The sequence below is a fragment of the Myotis yumanensis genome, unplaced genomic scaffold, assembly GCF_028538775.1.
Source record: "Myotis yumanensis isolate MYYU_CA2020_CCGP unplaced genomic scaffold, mMyoYum1.0.hap1 SCAF_3, whole genome shotgun sequence".
Classification (NCBI taxonomy): domain Eukaryota; kingdom Metazoa; phylum Chordata; class Mammalia; order Chiroptera; family Vespertilionidae; genus Myotis; species Myotis yumanensis.
In genome coordinates this window covers 163,667,997-163,690,211 of record NW_027223754.1, presented here as the reverse complement: position 1 = coordinate 163,690,211, position 22,215 = coordinate 163,667,997, and the positions used below count along the sequence as shown (strand labels likewise).

The 22,215-nt window shown below is 41.8% G+C and overlaps 1 protein-coding gene across 2 annotated transcripts in view; it reads left to right on the top strand.

Annotated features, from left to right (window-relative positions):
* SLC4A8 (solute carrier family 4 member 8) overlaps positions 1–22,215 on the top strand; it is a 100,405-nt gene that overhangs the window by 9,837 nt on the left and 68,353 nt on the right. For both annotated transcript variants that reach the window (XM_070410204.1, XM_070410205.1), the window contains exons 2-8: positions 5,016–5,097; positions 13,829–13,996; positions 14,482–14,617; positions 16,080–16,240; positions 19,023–19,211; positions 20,422–20,513; positions 21,389–21,546. In XM_070410204.1, coding sequence (XP_070266305.1) covers positions 5,016–5,097; positions 13,829–13,996; positions 14,482–14,617; positions 16,080–16,240; positions 19,023–19,211; positions 20,422–20,513; positions 21,389–21,546 — 986 coding nt within the window. The remainder of the gene's footprint in view (positions 1–5,015; positions 5,098–13,828; positions 13,997–14,481; positions 14,618–16,079; positions 16,241–19,022; positions 19,212–20,421; positions 20,514–21,388; positions 21,547–22,215) is intronic.

Genomic DNA, 22,215 nt, shown 5'->3' with positions numbered 1-22,215 from the left:
TTTTCACTGTCTGGATTTTTCTGATTGTATTCCCATGGTGTAGTTTTTCTGTAGAGCTCTGATTCACTGTATTTTCAGTAAATTGGTATTTGGCTTTAGAGGCTTGATCAGATTCAGGGACAATTTATTTGGTAAGATTGCCTCATGGATGGTGGTAAGGTCTCCTATTAGGAGGCATAGAATGTCTGTCTGTTTCTGTGATGTTAGTGGCTGTTGAAAATCAATGCAATCCATTTGTACTGCAAAATGGCAATGTTCTAATTCTAATACTCTTTTTCCATTTATTTTTTTAATAAGAAGAAACTTCTCTCATCTATTCTATGGTACAATTTATATAGGGAAACGGATTAATTTTTACCAGCTTTCAAAGCAACCAGTTAACTTATTAGCATATCTTCCAATGTTAACCAATTAGTCAATTTTTTGTTGTTAATCTTCACCCGAGGATATTTTTTCATTCATTTTTAGAGAGAGTGGAAGGGAGGGGGAGAGAAACATAAATGTGAGAGAGACTCATTGAATAGTTACTTCCCACACACACCCCGACCAGGGCCAAGGATTGAGCCTGCAATTGAGGTATGTGCCCTTGACCAGAATCAGACTTTCGACCCTTCAATCTGCAGGCTGATGATCTATCCACTGAGCCAAACTGGCTAGTGCCAATTAGTTAATTTTTAAAGTGACATTGTGAACTTGTGGGTTTATTATATGTATTTGATATATTCAGTTTGTTGCAGTTATTACCCTTATTGATTCAACTTGTCCTATTTTATAAAAATATATTTTTACTGATTTCAGAGAGGGAAAGGGAGAGAGATAGAAACATCAGTGATGAGAGAGAATCATTGATTGGCTGCCTGGGGATCAAACCTGAAATCCAGGCATTTGCCCTGACGAGGAATCAAATCATGACCCCTGGTTCATAGATTGATGCTCAATCACTGAGACACACGGCCAGGCATATTGTCCTAGTTTTGGCAAGGGACCTCTTTAAGTTGTCTACTGAGTCCATGTGACACAACCCTAGTTGTCTTTGAGTGCCTTTTAGTAGAAAATGGCACTGTAAGAGACCACAATCTAGATGCTAATGGTACTCATTGCTAGTGGCTGACCATTTTTTTTCTAGGGCTTTTGAGTGGACAGAGCCAGAAAATATTAATTTATAAATTAAAAAATATTTACAGATAAAAATATGTCATATATTCTTGTTGATACTTCCAATTCATATTCAGGATTGCACTGGTTTTTACTTAACTTCTATTTTACAACTGTATCTCCTTGCACCCCTGCTGAGAATTCCAGTTCTCAGACACATTGAGAGTGACAGAAAAAGTTCACATAATTATTTGTTTTATCTCACAATACACAACAGTCTCAGAGTGATAACACCAACACTACAATCAACAATATGGTAACTAAAAAGCAGTTTAGGATCTTTTTCAATTCTTTTTGTTTTTAGGGTATATCCTACTAAGGATGTTCAATTTATTATGTTTAAAGTTATTTGGAATAATTTCTCTTAGAATAGTTATGCCATCAATTTGGTATTTGTTTTCATTTTGTTTTTGATTTCTGGGCATTGATTTTTAAATTCTTAATTTTGTTTTAAAATTATGTAAAATATATATAAAATAAGGTATATTCACAGAATTTTAGTTCCTATCCTTGTCTCCTATCCTCTATGCCCTCCCTCCTTCTATAGGTAACTATTTGAAAACATCTTTTATGGCTTATTCTTCCTTTATATATTTTAAGTATAAGCAGATACTTATGGTTCAAAACCCTTTCTTAGACAACAGTTATACAGTTTTCCACCTTACTTTTTAAACTTGATATTATATCTTGGAGCTTATTCCATAGTAGTAGTAATATATATTTTTATAAATATGTCTATAAAACTAACTAAATAAAATACTATAAGTAGACATTCGAGTATTTCATCTACTTTCCTACAAGTTTATTTATTCAAGTTAGCCTCAAAAACTTTTTTTGAATCTTCTTTTTAGAAAAATGGATTCTTTTATATTCAGGCTTGTCTTATTTGGGGGTATAGATGATAACTACAACATAGCAAAATTGGAACAGTAAACTAGAAATTTGAGCAGGATTTGGAAGGATGGTGAGGATTTGCTCTGCTGGAGAGTTGGGGAAGGGGAGTGTTAGGTGACTGGACAGTATGAGCAAAGACATGAAGGTGGGAATGTGCATGGTGCCTGTGGGATCAGTAAGCTTGACTGGAGCTGCAGATTTGGTAAAGGAAATAGTCTAGTAAGGAAATCGGTTCAGATATTTTTTGAAATAATTCAGGGTATGGTGAAGGTCTTGATAAAGTAGGTACCATTATATTCATTCTTTTAACAAAGATGTATTGAGCACCCACTATGTGAAAAGTCTTCAGAGTGCTGGGGAAACAGTGGAAAGGAAAGACAGATATGGTCTCTCCCTTAAGGAGCAGAGACATTTCATTACTAAGGAGAAGTACAGTGTGCAATCTATATATATAAAAGCCTAAGCAACCGTCCGACCGACCATCTGACTGGTAGCTATGACATGCACTGACCACCAGGGGGCAAATGCTCAATGCAGGAGCTGATGAGCTGCGGTGACTTGGCAGCTGCTGTTCTTGGGTGATGCACCCAGAACCAGAGAGGAGGGAGCCCGATTCAGGGACGTGTCACCTGAGAACCACCTCTCGCAATCTGGGACCGCTTGGGCGATGTCAGAGAGCCTGTTTCAGTCCAATCACCGCAGACCAGACCGAGGGATCCAACCGGTGCATGAATCCATGCACCGGGCCTCTAGTCCATTGGCTCCCCACTTCGTGTCTGGCTCCCCACCGGGCCTCTAGCCCATTGCAGAGGTCATGGGTTTGGCCCTTACAGAAACTTTTCTACTTGATTGACTAAATGATGAGACCTGCAAGACCTACTGGCTGTGGCCCTGACGTCTCCCCCTGCGCCGGCCCATTTGTTTAATATCAATTTCCAGTGGAGGCAGCAAATTTTCCCACTACCACTCTCAGCTGGGAAATTGGATGAGGCTCCCCTCCTTCTGGGCGGACAATAGTGCCAGCGGGCAACCTCCGGGGAGGGAAGAAGGCGAAGGAGTAGCTCAGGTGGGAAGAAGGAGGATCCTGCCACCACAGGACTCTGCCTGGGCGGAAGGGCCTGGGCAGGAGGAGCCTGACATTGAGCAGGGTCCTGCCCTAGGTAGACTGGATTCCAGGTTAAGTAAATCCTGTTTGCTAAATAATTGCATTTTGCAGCTAAATGCCCACAAGTCATCAAACTTAGGGTAATGTGAGATGAAAGAAGCGAGACAGATACAGAGAGAAAGTGACATAATATTGGGAGAGGAGGGAGCCTGATTCTGGGGTGCATCACCCGAGAACCACCCTTTCGCAATTTGGGACCCCTTGGGGGTTGTTGGAGAGCCGGCTCAGCCCTATCCCTGTAGAACAGGCTGAGTGACCCCACCAGTGCATGAACTGTGCACTGGGCCTCTAGTCTATATAATAAAAGCCTAAGTGACCGTTACAGCGGAATGACCAGAATGACCAGTCGCTATGATGTGCACTGACCACCAGGGGGCAGATGCTTAAAGCAGGAGGGAACGCTGCTCTGTCAGAAGCAGCTGGTGAGCGCAGTGGCGGTGGTGGGAGCCTCTCCTGCCTCCACAGCAGTGCTAAGGAGCAGTGAGCTGAGGGGTAAGGAGCAGTGAGCAGGTGGGTGGTAAGGAGCAAGGGATCCCGGACTGCAAGAGGATGTGTGGGAGTGGGCCTAAGCTGCTAGGTGGACATCCCCTGAGGCATCCTGGACTGCCAGAGGGCACAGGCCGGGCTGAGGGACCCTCCAGCCCCCAGTGTATGAATTTTGTGCACCAGACTCTAGTGAGGACATAAAAATGGGAGGACCTAGCTTAGTTTATAAGAGGGGTAATCAGGAAAAGCTTCCAAGGAAGTGCATTTAGATTGAGATCCATAGGATGATGAATAAGTATTAGTTGCTGGTGGTGGAGGTGGGGGTAGTAGGCAGAGGGTGATTGCTCTAGAAGGAGCAACACTCAGGGAAGAAAGGAAATATGGTTCCAGAACTGATAAAAAAATGTCCAGTATGACTGAAAGTGTTGGAGAGTATGGGATAGAGTGGATGTGAGATGAGAGTGAATTCGAGAGAAATTGCAAAGGAGGTCTTGATAAGAAAAGAGAACTGTTTCTCTGAAGGCATATAAGTGATACTCAATATATATGAAATAGATGACTAAATATGTTTGAAATTTCAAATGTGGATTAAGAAATGATGGTGCCATAGGAAGGAGTAAGTAAATGAGAACAGGCTGCTAGTTTTGGAAGGAAGATTAATTTGGTTTTAGACACCTGAGTCTTGAGGTGTGGCATCCCATTGGTTTGTCAAATACTGGGCCACACCATCTCAGGGTGCTGTTGAAATTGTAATGCTCAAGTGAGGGAAACAAAAGGTAGACCGCGCTTCCTTGGGGATTATATTTAGAGGAAGAAGATGAGCCTTAGGATGAGACAGGGAAGATTCGGGCAGGGAGCAGGATGGATAATTTAAAGGACAGAGTATTAAACAGGCTTAGATGCTGCAGAGGTCAAGGAGACCGACCAGTTTACACCAAATGAGACAATGTGGTTGACACTACTTACAAAATGCCATTATACAGATGTATAGATGGGGTGCAGAGATGAAAAGGCATGAGATCTGCAGTCATAAGACTTGGGCTCAGTCCTACTTCTGCCTTTTACCCCATTTGTAACCTTGAGCAATAATTATTTTATGTTCTCTGAGTCTCAGGCTGTTCATTTTATAAAATAAGAAAGAGAATGGCTACCATATTTGTATCTCAAAGTTATTGTGAGGTTCAAATTTAAAAAATATATAAAACATTGTGCTTCTCTTCCAGGTGTTGCATAAAGAGTCTGACACATGGTACTTAACTGAATGTTTGAATGAATGTGTGGGCATTACTATGACTACATATTTATGTTTTCACAGAGACCAGATGAAGAAGCTGTGGTGGATCAGGGTGGGACCAGTACAATTCTCAACATTCACTATGAGAAAGAAGAGTTGGAAGGTAAGAACTGCTGTTCCATGTAATGGGGGAAACAGTGAGAGGCAGCCTGTGGGAGGGACAGCTTTGTTATCAGGAGACTGGGGTTTGAGTCCTAACTTTCACTAGCTGTCAGACCTTGGGGGAGATCACTTAATTTCCCTTAGCCTCAACTTCCTTGTCTGTTAAATAAAAGTAGGATAGTAATACCCAATAGACAGCATGTGAGACAGCGCTTTGAGCCCTGTAAAGTCCAATATAAACATTATTAAATGACCTATTCCATGAGAATGTGAAGTACTCAGATCAGTTTATTGATTCTTGACAACTGCTTAGAAATATAAATACATGCAAACTTTTAAAAGAAAAATTACAAATAATTTTAAAAACTCAGTTTGGCTATAAAATCCTGTTTGTGCCCCATTTATAATGTTTGCTCTTTCCTTCTAACTAAACCCATTTCTGCCTGGTGTTTTCATCTAAACAAGAAAAGGGAAAACACATACGTACCTGTAACATCTTTTTTAGGAGTCACAGCACAGAGTTGCATAAAAATCCAACTGAAGTGGACAGGAAGGGCATTGTTAATGACCTGCTGTTTCCAGTGTACCTTATTAAGGCTCTTCTTCCTTCCTCCCTGCCCCAGCACCAGCTCCCCACATGACCCCGTGTGGTGTCCTGTTTTCCTTTTCCCCCTGGGGCCTAGTTTCCTGATTTGTGGTGATGCTTGATTTTATTAGAGAAAGGCTCTGTCTATAGAACTTTAATGAGAACCCACATTTGGCTCAAAAGCCTTTGTGAACTCTCTGCAGCACCCTCTCAATGTTGAAGGCTACGATACAGCAACTTTCTAATGACTGGGACAGCATGTGAAAAATCCTCTCTGTACTGCTTATTCTCGTGACGTGTTTTTTTTTTTTTTTTTTTTTTTTTTTTTATCATCAAAGTTGTACAATCCCTCAAGAGAACTTGTCCTTAGGATGAGGAGAGTGAAAGCTCTAGAGAGGCTGACTCAGTCTCTGGATCTATTACCATGAGAACTTATGTGGGTGGCTCTGTGGAGGTCAGTGGGTTTGGATAGATCAAGGTCAAGTTTTCCAAACTATTTTAACCAGATGGAAGAGCCAATGTGGGTTTCAGCAATTGGGAGAAAGTGGGAGAAGAAAAGGGTGTGGGGGGTGGGAGGCTAACATTCGTTAAATGACCCTTGTGTATTAGGCATTTGACTGGGGTCTTTGAACAAGATGTCTTTTTTATCTTCTCAATACAAGGCCAGGTAGGTTATATATCTACTTCAGGTCATCTAGCCCAATGATCTTTAACCCTTTTCACCTCATGGCACACAAACTAATTACTAAAATTCTGTGGCACACCAGAAAATGAATATATTGTTTTGCCAATCTGACACACACACAAAAAAGTATAATTTTCATTCATTCACACCAGACAGCTATTGTGTTGTCCTCGTTTTGTTTTTATCCTCACCCAAGGATATGTTTTTTCTTGATTTTAGAGAGAAAGAAAGGGAGAGAGAGAGAGATAAAGAGAGAGAGAGAGAGATCAACATCTATTGGCTGCCTCCCGTATGCGCCTTAGCTGGGGATTGAACCTGCATACCTGTTGTATGGGCTGATGCTCCAACCAACTGAGCCACCTGGCCAGGGCCGTTGTCACTTTTTAATTTGACAATCTAAGGGAAAAGAGGTCAGTGTCCCTGACTAAATAGTCAGATATTGTAAGTTTTAAAAATTTCTTGCAGCACACTGATGTGACACTGGTTGAAAATCATTGATCAGCCTGATGGCAGGTGATATGGGATGAAAGTGGGCTTTTCCACTCTACCACACCATCTGCAAGGGAGGACAGTATCCAGCATTCACTACCCAACCTGAACATTTTGTTCCATTATATAAACATGTTTATCTATTAGCCCTCCTTCTGCCCAGATAATTCTATTGCTTCTCTACCCTGTTATTGCCCCGTGGGGCAATGTTGTTCTCAGTTTAGTTGTTTGGGCCCACATGACCTTTGTCCTCATCAAGGAGATAACTGTTTATAAACACTCTTTGTCTCCTTGTGAGCAGAATAATAAACTTGTGTAAACTCTCTTGAATCCTGAGGACTGTGTTCCACCCACAGAGGTCAGCTGAGTAATTGGCAGTTGGATCAGCTTCTTATGATGTCATCCTCTATTCTTTATGCATTCTCCATTTTGCCATAAAAATTAGTAATCTATGATGTCATTACTAGAGAGTAATGTGTTGGGAAATGGTCGTTTATACATAGACCTTTTTGAAAGCTAGAATCCTATTTATTTTAATACTATTTTTAAAAAGCACTTTAGACAAATGGAGGACAAATGCCTACTTCTCAGGCCTGATGTGGTTCTAGAGCAGCTCTGGAGAGGAGAGGAATTTGCTGTGGGGCTGGCCATGCTGTGGGCTCTACCCCGACTCACTCTGAGGTCAGCTCTGGGACTCAGTGATGCTGCACTTAGAGTGACATTGTCTTTTGAAGGTGTAGGATAAAATTATATTTGGTTTGATATGTATACCATGATACAAGGTTTTGTGGCTGCAGATAAATCCCTGGTCTTCCTTCCCCTTTATTCCATATGTCTACCCCACGTGACATAAACCATTTCATCACTCATTTTCAGAATTACTCTGAGATTTAGTCTCTGGACATTGTGAGAGACTTTTGTAAATGTGGGCCTTCTGCGTACGTTAATTTCATCAGTAGGAGATAGTGCATTAAACAATGACATTGTTTTTGAAGAGTCAAAAGCAAACATTAGAATAGATTTCCAAAGATAAACTCATGAAGAGCAATAATAGTCCATGATGTGCTTCAGTGGACTCTCCCAGTCTCAAAGGAACACGAGCAGTTGCTTTAGTTAGAAGAATGGATTTTTCCATTTTTTCTGGCAGATCATTATTCCTGATTAACGACTAGATTTATGAATCCTAGAGTAAGTTTAGTGCCTTCTAATAAGTTTTTAACAAATGTGTAAGAGCCATTTGCTCATATTTATAAGTTAAAAGAAAAAGAAAAGACTTGCATCTGCTCCACATGTTAGATTCCCCCCTGTGGTTATTGACTTTGAGTCAACCTGTAGCCCAGAGGAGTGGAACACCTTTTGTATGTGCTAATGAGTTCTGTCTGCACTCTTGGTAAACAGCATGTATGGAATGTTAATACAGCCTCCATCTGGAGGGTGGGTCTCACCTGTGGTTTCTGTCTTGCTCCACAAGATTCAGTCCCAGTTCACTAAGGATTGTTCTCTGCATTTGTATACATACTTATCTTTTAAAAATTGATTTCAGAGATGAAGGGAGAGGGAGAGAGATAGAGACATCAATGATGAGAGAGAATCATTGATCGGCTGCCTCCTGCACACCCTACACTGGGGATCGAGACTGCAACCTGGGCATGTGCCCTCAATGGGAATCGAACCGTGACCTCCTGGTTCATATGTCAAAGCTCAGTCACTGAGTATGCCAGCTGGGAGTGTATACATACTTATTTTAAAAATATATACACTGTTACATCTTTTCTATAGTTTTTACTAAATTAACACTTGTATTTGCATACAGAGAGCCTCTGAAGAGTAGTAAATACTGGAGGAAAGAATGGAGAATTGGGTGGGAAGAAGGTAGAATTTTGGTGAGTTGATTGGTAGATGGAAGGGATGAAGATTGTGAGGGTAGGAGAGGGTTGAATGGCCAGCAAAGTGACCACAGGATTAGTTTAGTGAAGTCATCACAATGCCAAAATCCAGTTAGGACTGGATTTTACTAGCGCTATATTCATTTCCTAGTGTCCATTTGTTAGTCTTCTTTTCTGCTGATTTCATTCAGAAAATCCAAGTTTCTGTTTCAGAGTTCCAGCGTAGAAGCTGATGCCTAATTTTCTGATAGATACTTGGACTTACTTAGTTCTGACCTCTGCTGGGGCTTGTTTTCATTAACGCTTGTCTCGCTGGTGTTTTAAGAAGGCAGGCACTGTGGTTGGCTAATGTTTGTGAGAGCTTGTTAGACTAAAAGAACTTCTTAGAGAAGGAGGAGCCTTCTTAAAGATTTAAGCTTTACCTTACTTCCTACAGAGCTCTCAAAGGCATCTGTAGGATGTCTTACCTGTTATGCTACAGACTTGCCTAGAAGGAATTTAAATATCAAGCAAAACCATACATTATTTACTCAACAAACATTTACTGAGGTCCTTTTATAATCTCTTTTGCAGCAATAAGTAAAGATAGTGAGAACAATGGAACCATTGTGAATTCTCCAAAGAAAGCCTTAGCCCAAGCCTTTCCTAGGTCTTAACATTAGAACCTGGACTAGCCATCTTTTGGACAAGACCTGAGAAGTCATTTGGTCCAACTTCCTTGTTTTACTTTAATAGTGTCAGTGAATAAATTAACCAAGAATGAGTCTAATAACATGTATTCTAATACCTAATTATTGTGTTCTCACTTTCTCCTTAGAATGTAGTTAAAATTAAATAATACTAGCATTATACCAGCACGAGCCCAGCAGAAATATTTGGAGTGTGCTTAAGAAGGAGCGGTCCTAACCGGGCCAGTAACCTGGGGGATTTGCTCAGAAGAGGAAGCATATGGTTGGGGTGGCTCTGTTGAAGGACTGAAAGTTACCCTCAGACTGTTCTTCACCTGCACACACCTGGTTTTACAACACTTAGGTCACTATTTTAGGGGGTGGTTAAAGTGATTCTCTAGGATCTAAATATGCTTTTCATGGCCCACAGGCTCTTCATGTCTGTGCCTGTCTGTCTCTAACTTTCCCCCCTCCTCTCCTTTCCTCTTTCACCTTGTTCTGGTCCCACTGGCTGTCCTTTTCCCTTGGAACTAGCCGCACACATTGCCATTGGAGAACCTGTGTACTTGATCTTCCCTCTTCCTGGAATGCTCTTCTCCAGGGTCTTCTCATGACCTCTCCTTCTCATCACTGGATGTCTCTTCTAATCATCTTAGCTAAAGTCTCCCTTCTCCATCCTATCCCCTACCATAGAAATTCTAACACTTTATTGTATTTTATTCATAAAAATTATCAATATTTGAAATAATATGTCTGTCTTCCCCCATTAGAATTGTGTTTTGAAGACAGGGATTTTGTGCTGTTCACTGCTGTATCCCCAGCCCTTGGGATAGGACCTGGTACAATTAGGTAACGCCAGCCTGGGTTGACCTGAGTGGTGTACTACAGGGACCTAATTAAATACTATAGTCAAACATTATTAACAGATGGTATTTTATTAAAATGGTAGTTAATTTAGTTGTTTTCATGGTTTATAGTTTTCACTGATTATATCAGAGGTCCAGAATCCCACATCTTAGCAAATGACCTCTTCGGGCTCTGTATTTCTGTTTCATTGAAGTTTCAAGATAACAACATTATGTGTTGAAATCTGCCTGTCAAAAATGTCCTGAGGTGTGCCCGAGTCAACAGGACTGTCCTGAGGCAGTTAGTTTGTAATAGGTGCGATTCTTCCTGATACTAAATATTTTATTATCCTGCCTGCCTCTCAACACTCTAACAAATCTCTGATCATCTTCCCATCTAATCATCACTGTTACTTTTTTATTTTGCTCTATCACTTTGGAAATTGAGAGACAGGGGAGGACAAAGAAAAGGAGGGAGAAATAAAGAAAGGGGTGTTAGAACAGCACCCCCAGGCACTTTAACACCACTTGGAAGTGGAGAGCACTATCAAGGAATCTCTAAAGAAGAAGTTGAGCACAATCTTAGGAAATGCCATTGCTGGGGGGAGAAGAAAATGAAGAATTGGTAACTCTTTCCATAAAGTCCCATTATCTAGGAAGTCTTCCTCAAGTAAGCTTTTAGTTATCAGGTTGGCTAGGATTTTCTCAATCCTCTCATGCCCTGGTGAGTATTTCATCTACCACAAATATGTTCACTTTAGTTACTCATTCCTTTTGTGTTCCGCTTCAAATTAGAGGCCTTCTTAGGTCATATTATGTTCTCCTGAGGAGATTCTAGGGGTTTATGCTCCTAGTGGAGGCACTTAGGATATATTCTGTTTTCTGGCTATGTGGAGGGATGACCATATATAAGACACTGTGTATTTTGTTATGTGAGGGATTCCAAGAAGAAGAAGTTCTGACCTGGGACCTTGAGGAGCTTGCAATTGAATAGTGGGAGATAACACTGATAGAGGCTTGACTTTAATGCAAGGCATAAAATGAGTACACAAGAGAATGCTAGCCAGGGACTCTGGGGATTTAGAGGAAGGAGGAGTCATATCTGATCAGGGAGATCAGAAATAACACCAAGAGGGAAGGTCATTGCAATGAATCTTGAAGGAGCGAGCCACGTCAGTGTCCAGAAAGCACTGGCACATTTATGGAATAGCGGTTGGTTTAGGTAGAAGAAAGAGTGTGAGATGATGGTGGTGCAGCAGCCACGTCATGAAGAGGAGACAGAGTCAAAACCAAGCCACTCAGTTGCTAAGATGCAGAAGGTGAGCATCTCTAGATACCTTCCCCCTGAACATTTATTTGATGTGAGCATGTATAGGATTTTAACTTTTATCTCTCTTGAGCTGATGATCACTCACTTCTCTTAGAGGTCTTTCCCTTTATTTTCCTGTTGAATGTATAATTTGTCCCAGAGGAGGAAAAGACTAGAAAGGAGGCTGGGACCCCGAGCATGCCGTGAGCAGTTCCAGAGCAGCACTTCAGGAGGATTGGTTTGTGGGATTTAATTGGTGTGGGAGAAAGGAAGAAGGCCCCTGCTGTTGTCCAAGTGAGAGGAGAGAAAGGTTTGACAGCCCTAATCTATAGGATGTAACCCTGAGGGGCAAGAGGTAGAGGTGGAAATCTAAGGTAATTCTGATGTTTCAAGCCTGGAACGTTGAGAGAATGGCGATGCCGTGGGCAGAAGCATGAAGAAATGAGTATGAGCCTGATTTGGGATGAAGCATGGTGGTTTGCTTTGAATCATTTAGATAAAGATTTGGGGGTCATTTGTAGAAGTGAATTTTGAAACGAGGGGAGTAAAAATTACTAAAAGAAGAGAAAAAAGGGTCAAGGAGGGGAAACCGGGGAAGTCTTCCTTTGATTGTGGGATTGTGGAAGCAACGAAGAAGCATAGCCAGAGACGTGCAAGCGAGTCGGAGAGGGCAGTGGGACAGGAGCTGAGGGAGCCCAGAGCACCAAGGGGAGGAAGTGGTCAAGGGATTGGGATACTGCATGGAACATGGTGGGCTCTCAAGAAAGTCTTCACTGAACTGAGAGAGACGTAAGATGATAGAGAGTTGGTGATAGAGGTGAGGTGGTCTTGGTGTCCCTGAGAGGGCAGTTTCAGTGGAGAGTGGTCACGTGCAGTGGCTATGGAACAAGGAGATGATGAGGAAAGGGAGCTAGGTTGGTAGATGGTTCTTAAAAGTGGTTTGATGGCAAAGGGAAGAGGACAAGGCAGAAATGTGGGAGAGTGGCGTTGCATTGGGGAAGTTTCTTTTTAAGATAAAAGAAACTTGAGCAGGAGAAACTCATGGAGGGGATAGATGGAAAGGAGAGTCGGAGGATAGCTGTTGGAGCAGAACTCCAGAGGGGTGGGAGGCTATGCTCGTTAGCCTGGCAAAGCGGGGAAGCTGGGGGAGGAAAGAGCCAGGCTGAGGTGGAGGAGCTTACAAGAGAGGCCTGAATTTTCCCATTAAAACATGAAGGGAGGTCACGTGCTCAGAGGGAGGAAATGTGGAGAAAGCTGTGGATTTGAAGACAGTGACTAAAGACTGGAACAGCTTTTGTGAGGGAAGATGCTGGGAGTCAGTCTGAGATCTAGAGTGCTGAGCCGCAGTAACTGGGCAGAAATGAGGGAAGACTAAGGCTCTGTTGTCAGGGGTGGGAGCGTCCTGGAAGCTTCTGATTCTGGACTCCAGGCTAGGCAGGAAGGCTAATGAAGGCAGGTGGAGGTGACTGAGGCCTGGAAGTCATTAACAGAACAAAATAAGGTTTATAGAAGGAATGAGGGAGTAAGGAAAGGAAGAACTAGAGAGGAATGCTATCGGATCATTTTTTCATGTTCTCCTCTTTTTGTATAATTATTTCATATCTCTCCCTATAATCTTAGCCTCCCTCTAGTTTGTAACTAGTCTCTCATGCTATTCTACAGTGCAGAAAAAAAGGGAAACTGATCCTAGAATATATTACCTGCTAAAATTTATTCCAGGTATCATGTTAAGCATTTTACATATATGTTATTTACTGTTCACAAAACCCCTCTGAGTTTAAATAACAAACTTTCAGTACTCCTTTTAAGGACAGTCACAGAGATTAGGTAACTTGTTCAAGGTCACAAGGCTTGTGAATGATGAGGTGAAGTTTTGGACACAGGCAGGTTGAACTGAGCACTTTTCTAAGCTGCCTCCCTGCTAAGACTTGTTGCAGTTGTCATAGGGTGATTGTATTGCCTTTTTTAAAATAATTGATCAGATTGTTGTTGTAATAACAACTAGCATTTGTATTGGCCTTTAATGTTCATGCACATTGTTTCTTTTGATCTTAACAACACTCCTGGAGGTTTTCAGCCACATGCAAGTGACCTTTGAATTCTAAGATCTCTATATCCTTAGCTCTGGAAGTCTTTGAAGTTTATCATTACAGGATTGTACCAGGCCAAAGAATTAAAATCTACACCCTCCCCCCCCCCCCTTAAATATGCTAGACTCCTTTTATTAAAGGCGTTTTCTCTACAGACCTTCTGCTTCTTTTCAGGTCATAGGACTCTGTACGTAGGGGTTCGGATGCCACTGGGCCGGCAGAGCCATCGGCATCATCGAACTCATGGCCAGAAGCACCGGAGACGAGGCCGGGGTAAAGGAGCTGGCCAAGGGGAGGAAGGCCCGGAGGCCCTGGCACACGGTATCACCCTTGGGAGAGAAGGTGGGTGTCCATGGCCGGGAGGATTGGTGAGGCTAAGGGACATTAAGCAGATGGTTTTGATTCTCTACTCCTTCTATAGAGTTTTTAGAGCTTGCTTCCAAGAAGAAAAAATGCTTCTAAGAATCAGAAGTATCTTCCTGAAAACTATACAATTCAGGCCCCCAAATCAATACCATAATAGGTGAAATAATTTGCTAGAGAACTAGCCATTCCTTTGGATCAGATTCATCAGATTTCCAGTTTGTTGTGGTTTTTTTTCAAGTGGTCTTAGTTAATATTTTTTTCCTCCTGTGAAAATGCTTTCACAGAAGAGATTTAAAAAAAAAATTTTCTGGGAATAAATACATTTTTTTTATCTGTGCTCAGGATTATCTTAAATACGTTCCTGAAGTTTTAAGGCCCCCAGATGTGATAAGTATGACAGAATTCTATCTCTGCTCTAGTTGAAGCTGGGAGCAGACCTTTCTCTGTGGTTGATTTTCCAGACACACCATCTCAGCGTGTTCAGTTCATTCTTGGCACCGAGGAGGATGAGGAACACGTGCCTCATGAGCTGTTCACAGAGCTGGATGAGATCTGTATGAAAGAGGGAGAAGATGCTGAGTGGAAAGAGACAGCCAGGTAACTTCCTAAAATAAACTGGGTCAAGATTTGTTTCGGTAGGCAATGGTACCTTTCAGCAAGTGACAGGCCTGCCTTGTCTCTTATTTCTTCATGGGAAAAGTGATGACTGACTTGGGAACTGATGTTTGAGAGTGTTCTTCGGAGAGTCTTGATGTTGACCTCTTTGTGGTGTCTCTGGTCACACCTACACCAATTGACCTTGAGCCTAGAATTGAGGTCCTCTCTTATTTTGGGGGGGCCCAGAGTACTTCATGGGCTATCTTGATATTATAGGTCTGGTTTAGAGGATGCCTGACGGGGCCACCTTGGTTTGGACCTAGTCAAGAAGATAGAGCACAGGTCCAGACTTTTCCTACAGGTGAACCATAGAGTCATTTCGGTTTTAATTCAGTGGAATTCACATAATTTTTGAGATTTTAACTTCTAATGGGACAGTCCAACTTCATAGACCCTTGAGATTATAGTGTCTGACAGTAGGCTTTTTGAAGTAGTTGTAGGGTGGCCGTGCTTGCCTAAGGCTCAAACCCAAGAAGCCCTTGGATTAATCAGGGCCATGTCTGGGCTCTTCTAGTAACTGACCAGTGGGCCTGAGCCTCGGGGTAAGAGGCAATGTGCATAACTAGCAAAGCATGGCTCCAGCTCACATCAGAATAGCTCTTCCTTGATGCCTGCTGTCTCCATGGATATTTTCTACAGGTAGAAAGGATTAAACAAGCCAAGCCATATGATACCAAATGAAAAGGCAATTAATCTTGTCATTTTGTCTTTGTAAACTGCTAAAGGTCACATGGATAGGCTCTTTAAGAAAGAAAAAAATCATTTTATTAATATGATTTGTCAGTATATCCAAACGATAGAGATTGGGTCTATTTTTAATTACATAAGTAATGTATGCTCATTATAAAAAACTAGAGGCCCAGTGCATGAAATTCATGCACTGGGGGCATTGTTCCTCAGCCCAACCTGCACCCTCTCCAATCTGGGACCCCTTGGGGGATGTCCAACTGCCGGTTTAGGCCTGATCGGTCATTTGGTCGTCCCTCACTAACCCCCCTGCCGGCCTGGTCACCCCATGCAGCCTGTTCAGTCGTCCGTTCAGTTGTGGTGGTTGCTTAGGCTTTTATATATATAGATTAGAAAATAAAGATAAATAAAAAGAAAATGGAAATTATGCGCAAAACCCCAGGGATAATGAGGAATATAATATTTGGTGTCTTATACATGGATATGCTCGTGTTTTTAAAATTTTCTTTAAATAAAAATGGTATTAAACTCTACTCAACCTTGCACTGTTGTACAGTCTGCTGTTTTCACTTACCAATGTACCTTGAACACAGGGAGTAGATTACAATGTTCAGTGTTATTATTTAGATCTTTTTTTGTGATTTACATTAAAGATTTACTCTTAAAAAGTCCTCATTTTCTATCTTTGGCATCTAGTTCTTTGTAATGCTTTCAGGTGGCTGAAGTTTGAAGAAGATGTTGAAGATGGGGGGGAACGCTGGAGCAAGCCCTATGTGGCAACCCTTTCATTGCACAGTCTCTTTGAGCTAAGGAGCTGCCTTATTAATGGAACGGTCCTTCTGGATATGCGTGCAAATAGCATAGAAGAAATTTCAGGTAAGGTTAGGTGAAGGAAAGCAGAGGAATGTTCGTGTAAATTAAGAAGTCTGGTATAGAGCAGCGGTCGCCAACTGGTGGCCCGTGGACCACTGATGGTCTCTGAGGTCCGAAAGGTTGGCGACCGCTGGTATAGAGGAAAGAATCAAATGGCTGTGTTTCCTTAGGCAAGTCACTTAGCATTCCTGACCTCAACATTCTCAGCTGTGGGATGGGTTTCAAACTAAGAAATCACCTATTTCACAGACTTATGGGATTCAAATGACATGGTACTTACTCTTCCATTATTTTGTTCATTCAGCAAACATTTATTTTATATTTATTTATTTATGCCTGATTATGTCCTAGCCACAGGGAATAAAGATAAAATACAGCTTCTACCTTAAAGAAGCTCATCTTTTAGTGGGGAAAATAGCTATAAAACAATTAATATAAGTGCCACAATGGGAGATATATTTTGACAATAATTATAGAAAGGGGCAATTAGGAGTTGTGCAGAGAAAAGGGAGTTAAATATTTTTAAAATATGGCAGCTAGGAAGACATGTAAGAAATTGTGTCAAAGTACCTCTACTTCTTCAGCAAGATATGAAAGGGAGATGTCTGATGAAGTTTTACGGAGTGGTTGAGTGTTACGTTATGGGAATGGAGTTTGGCATATGGGTGCATGTGAGGATTTTCCCCTTCAGCTTGGCTTGATTTGGCTGGAGAGGTTAAATAAGGATTTCTCCAAACTTTTCTTTATTTAAAGTATCCAAGTAATTCTGTCTCTTTGGGATCACATGGGACCCAAGGGAGAGGTCAGCACTGATAGGATCCTGTGTCCCCTCCAAAGACTCTAGAGGAAAGTTATTCTTGATGCTTCTAGCTTAGTGTCTCTCTTATAAGGATCTGTGTCTCTCTCATAAAGATATTTGTCAATATCATTCAGGATGATCTCATCTGGAGAGCCTTAGTTACATCTGCAAAGACTCTTAAAATAAAATCACAGGTCTCAGGGTTATACATAGACATATCTTTTAGGGGGTCACCATTCAACCCACTACAAAAGCCAAAAGGAAAGAGTTTTAATTCACCAGTGTCAAATGCTATGGAGAGGTCAGGTTAGGTAAGGACTAGAACATCCATCAGATTGAGCAACTGGAAGGTTATTGATTATTTTATCAAAAGCAGTTTCTTTGTGGTAGTCAAATTACAGTGGGCTGAAGAATTTTTGTTTTGAGAACTTTAAGTGATAGGAGAGAGGGAGAGGGAGAAGAAGAAGGAGAAGGAGGGAGAGAGAGATAGAAATAGATGAAATAGATAAAGGAGGACTTGGGGAGGATATTCTTTTTTAAAAAATATATTTTTATTGATTTCAGAGAGGAAGGGAGAGGGAGAGAGAGATAGAAACATCAATGATGAGAAAGAATCATTGATTGGCTGCCTTCTGCATGACCTCCACTGGGGATTGAGCCCGCAACCCAGGCATGTGCCCTTGTCTGGAATTGAACCCGGGACCTTTCAATCCCATGCTCTGTACACTGAGCCAAACCAGCTAGGGCAGGGAGGATATTCTTATCCTTTGTTTTTTTTGTTTTGTTTTTCAAGATGAAGGATCCTGAAGCATGTTTATAATATCCGAGCAAGGAAACAATCAATACAAAGGTTAAAGATAGAAAAACATGGATCTTTGGCTTGAATATTTGAAATAGATTTTCTTTATTTATTACTACTAGCATTTGGATAGTTATGGATGAGGTTGGAGTTGAGAATAGGTTGAAGTTTGGGGGAGGCTTGGGAGTAGGTATATAGGATTGAAGTAAAACTGTTATGGTTCTCCACATTAGGTACCTGATGTATTCATGTTAGTGATGAATCACAGCAATGTTAAAATGTTCTCCCTGGGCAGTTGCTCAGTGGTTAGAGCAGGGTGTGGCCTGTCCAGCCAGTGGGCCCTATAAGGACCAAGAAGTCATTTGGTTTGGCCCTGCCAAGGCAGTAGGGATGAATTAATTAAATGTTTGACCAAATACGGCAGGCTAATTTTTAAGTTAATAATTTTATAAATATCCAAATGGCTCTTGGCAGAAAAAAGGTTCCCCATCCCAGGGTTAGAGCATCAGCCCACAGACTGCAGGGTGGTGAGTTCGATTCCTGGTCAAGGGCACATACCTTGGTTGCAGGTTCAATCCCTAGCTCCAAGGGGGCTGTGAGCGGGAAGCAGCCAATCGATGTGTGTCTCTCTCTCCCCCCGCTTCCTTTCCACTCTCTCTAAAAAATTAATGGAAAAATATCCTCACTACTTGGGTGAGGATTAAAAAAAAATCTTGGAGGAAGGGAATATAGAGGACCTTTGGAAGATGACAGAACAAAATGGGTAATATTGTAGGCTTTTGACTCAGACTGTCTTATGCTTGAATCCCAGCTCTGCAACTTACTAGATGTGAGACCCTGAGGAATTTTGTAATGTTTGGACATCAGTTTCCTGATCTGTAGAAATTGTTATATAAGCCATTTTTCGGAGTTTTTATGAGGATAAGATTAGATAATCTAGTATAATTCCTGGCACATACAAAGTGTTCAATAGTTTCTATTTCTAATAATGATTTGTTATATGAATAAAGTATAATTTACCACAGCTGCTGTCATCAAAGATACTATTTCAGGAAATTGTATCTCAGTGGCACTGGTTGAATTGCATCCCCATGCTCATTAGCCCCCCCACTCCCCTAACCCACTTGACGTTGGTCTCTTTGGGTCCATTGACCATCAGGGTGTTCATGTTAGCATCTGTTTTCCAGATCTGGTCCTGGACCAGCAAGAACTGTTCAGTGACCTGAGTGACAGCATGAGGGTTAAAGTACGGGAAGCCCTTCTCAAAAAGCATCATCATCAGAATGAAAAGAAGAGAAGTAACCTCATTCCCATTGTTCGCTCCTTTGCTGAGGTTGGCAAGAAGCAGTCTGATCCACATTCGATGGATAAAAATGGTAAGATTATTAGGAGTGACGGTTTTCTTTTTTTTATTAATCAGACATTTCAGCATTAACTGTAGATACTAAGTGACTAGAGGGTTGGGGCTATATTTATCTAATATGCTTCCATGCTCACTTAGACACAGTACTTCTTGTGATCAATGGATGGGTGGCTGGGACTGGTGCTTTTGTGGCACTTGGGATGCCTGCCTCAGACCTCAGTGGACCCAGGGTGAGAGGTTTGTAGCGCAGAGTGGCCTCAGAACTAATATGACTTTTGGGAGATACCCACTTTGGGGGTAATTTGGGGCCAGAGAAGGTACATTGGAGATTTTTCGTTATTGTTAATCCTCACCCGAGGATATTTTTTCCATTGATTTTTAGAGAGAGTGGAAGGAAGGGAAGGAGGGGAAGAGAGAGAGAGAAACAGTGATGTGAGAGAGACACATCGATTGGTTGCCTCCCACAAGTGCTCGGAGCAGGGCAGGGGATCGAGCCTGCAACCCGGGCATATGCCCTGACCGTGAAACAAACCGTGACTCCCTGGTTCATAGGTCAATGCTCAACACTGAGCCACACCGGCCTGGCTAGTGTAGACTCTTGAGTTGGACTTCTAGGCTTGAGATTTTGGCTTCACCACTTGAAAAGTATGTGACTTTGGGAAACCTCTAAACCTCTTTAAGTCTAATGTTCCCCTCTGTAAAATAAGGATAATAATAGGTTCAACTCCATAAGTTTATTGTGAGGCTTCAGTAACTTAATTCATGTAAGAAGGCCCTTAGCCAGGTGCACTCAATGAATTTCAGCTGCTGATTGGTTTTGTTTTCTGTGGCCTGGCAGGGTAACCTACATTGATCTTGCCCCCACATTTATTGAGTCACAATGTGCAGGGGATATGCCTGGGAATCAATATATTTGAAAAGTTCTTCTTGGGAGTCTGATATACATTCCTGGTTAAGGATTACTACCTTAATAGAGGAAGAAAAGAGGATTACAAAGGTGTTCAGGAAGAAGGTGCAGGAGTAGTAATACCCTTGCCCTCCCTTTACCACTAATTAGTAGGTAAGGAGATAGGCATGTGTGGTCCTAGCTTCTTAATCATCTTAACCTCTTCTCTATGTGGGCTTTGCAGGAGATAGTTATAGCTAAACGATCATGGATCGAGGTGTGTCAGAGGGGGAAAGGGCAGGGACTCAGAGAATTCTGTTTGATTTTCTCCAAATAGGTCAAACTGTGTCTCCTCAGTCTGTTCCAACTACAAATCTTGAAGTAAAGAATGGAGTGAATTGTGAACACAGTCCTGTGGATTTAAGTAAGGTGAGTGGAGACATGGGAAGTTGGCTTATAGGCCTAAGAGTATCTCTAGGAACCCAGAGTAAGCTTTGGTATTTCAACACCCTTTTTCCAAGACCAGAGCCCCCTCTGTAGAAAAGGAGGCCCATCTGCTCTAGTCTTCTTCCTTCTACTCCAGCCTCGATGGGGCTGACTCATCAGTTTGTTCCACCAGGTTCAACATGCCGAAACTGAGACTTGCCACAGACAACCCTCCCTGACTCGGGCCTCATTTTTTCAGATTTATTTTGGCACCTGCTCTCTAGCAGCGACTTCTTGCCTCCAAAAGTTTTGTCAAAATAATGCATTTGCTACTACCTCTCAAAACTCCTTCATGGTTGGGACTGTGACTTTGGTATCCATGGCCTCACTTCAGTTTCTGGTGCAAGCCATCCTGCCTCCAGCCTCTTCTTGCTCTAGTCTACCCTTGACATTGTCTTTCTAAAACACAGATAGTGTCAGGTCATGTCTCTGCTCATGAGGCAGGGAGCCTTATAAAAACTTGAACCTCTGACAAAGCACTCAAGTATTTTAAAATGAGGAAAATTTGACCTAGAGCTTCAAAAACAATTTTCTTTGAGGAAGCATGGTATAATGGATTCAAATCACAACACCTGATTTAAATTCTCTCTGAAAAGCTCTTGTCCTGAGCTAGTCAACTTCCCCTCTCTGCATCTCAGTTGCTTCATTTAAAAAAAAACTCTTATCCACCTTACAGAGTTCTTGTAAGGATCCAATGAAACAGGGTGAGAAGGCATTTGTTAAATCATCAAATGACATGTGAATGTACGGCATGAGGAGGGTGATTGACGTTTGAGGTAATGGCTCCCAGGTCCTCAGAGGCTCTCTTGGACTTTCAGGTGGACCTTCATTTCATGAAAAAAATCCCCACTGGGGCAGAGGCCTCGAACGTCCTGGTTGGTGAGGTGGATACTCTGGACCGCCCCATCGTTGCCTTTGTGAGGCTTTCTCCAGCTGTTCTTCTCTCAGGCTTGACAGAAGTGCCCATCCCAACAAGGTAAAGACAAAAACAGCACGAATCAGTGCATTATATCCAAAGTTCAGATTTGTGTGAGCTCTGGGGGAAGAAGCAAGCGAATGCCCAAACTTAGGATAATTAATTAATTTGGGGAATGCTGCTTAAAATTCAGCAGTGATCTCAATGGGGTATATTTGGTTAACCTCCATGCAGAATTCTAAGACTTTTAAGGCTATGACTGCACAGTACCTGCAGCATTGGAAATGGAGAACTGAAGAGCATTCAAAGGACATAGCAAAGGCTGTGTTGCCCTCCCAATTCTACAGAGCCGTATCCCAGGGAAATGTCTGTGAGCTAAGGCATTGATGTCTCTTTCCACAGTCTGGTAGGATTTGTTTGGCTTGCAGATATGTCCACATTTATTCAAAAGGCTATTCATGCACCCTGAAGGTGGTGATTCTGATGACTCAGAGCTCTATGAATTACAGAGTATTCACATGTCCAGAATATAATTTAGACTCCTCTCCAAGGCTTGATAATTTCAACTTCCTTATGCCTTTCCTCTCCCCATTATTTTCTTATTAGAGCCATCAGTCAGATTCAGATAACCTTGAATTTGCATTACAATGCCATGTTTTGAAAAAGTGTCTTTTCTATAACAAGGGATCAAGTCCATGAAAATCCTAAGAATTACAACCACATTATTAA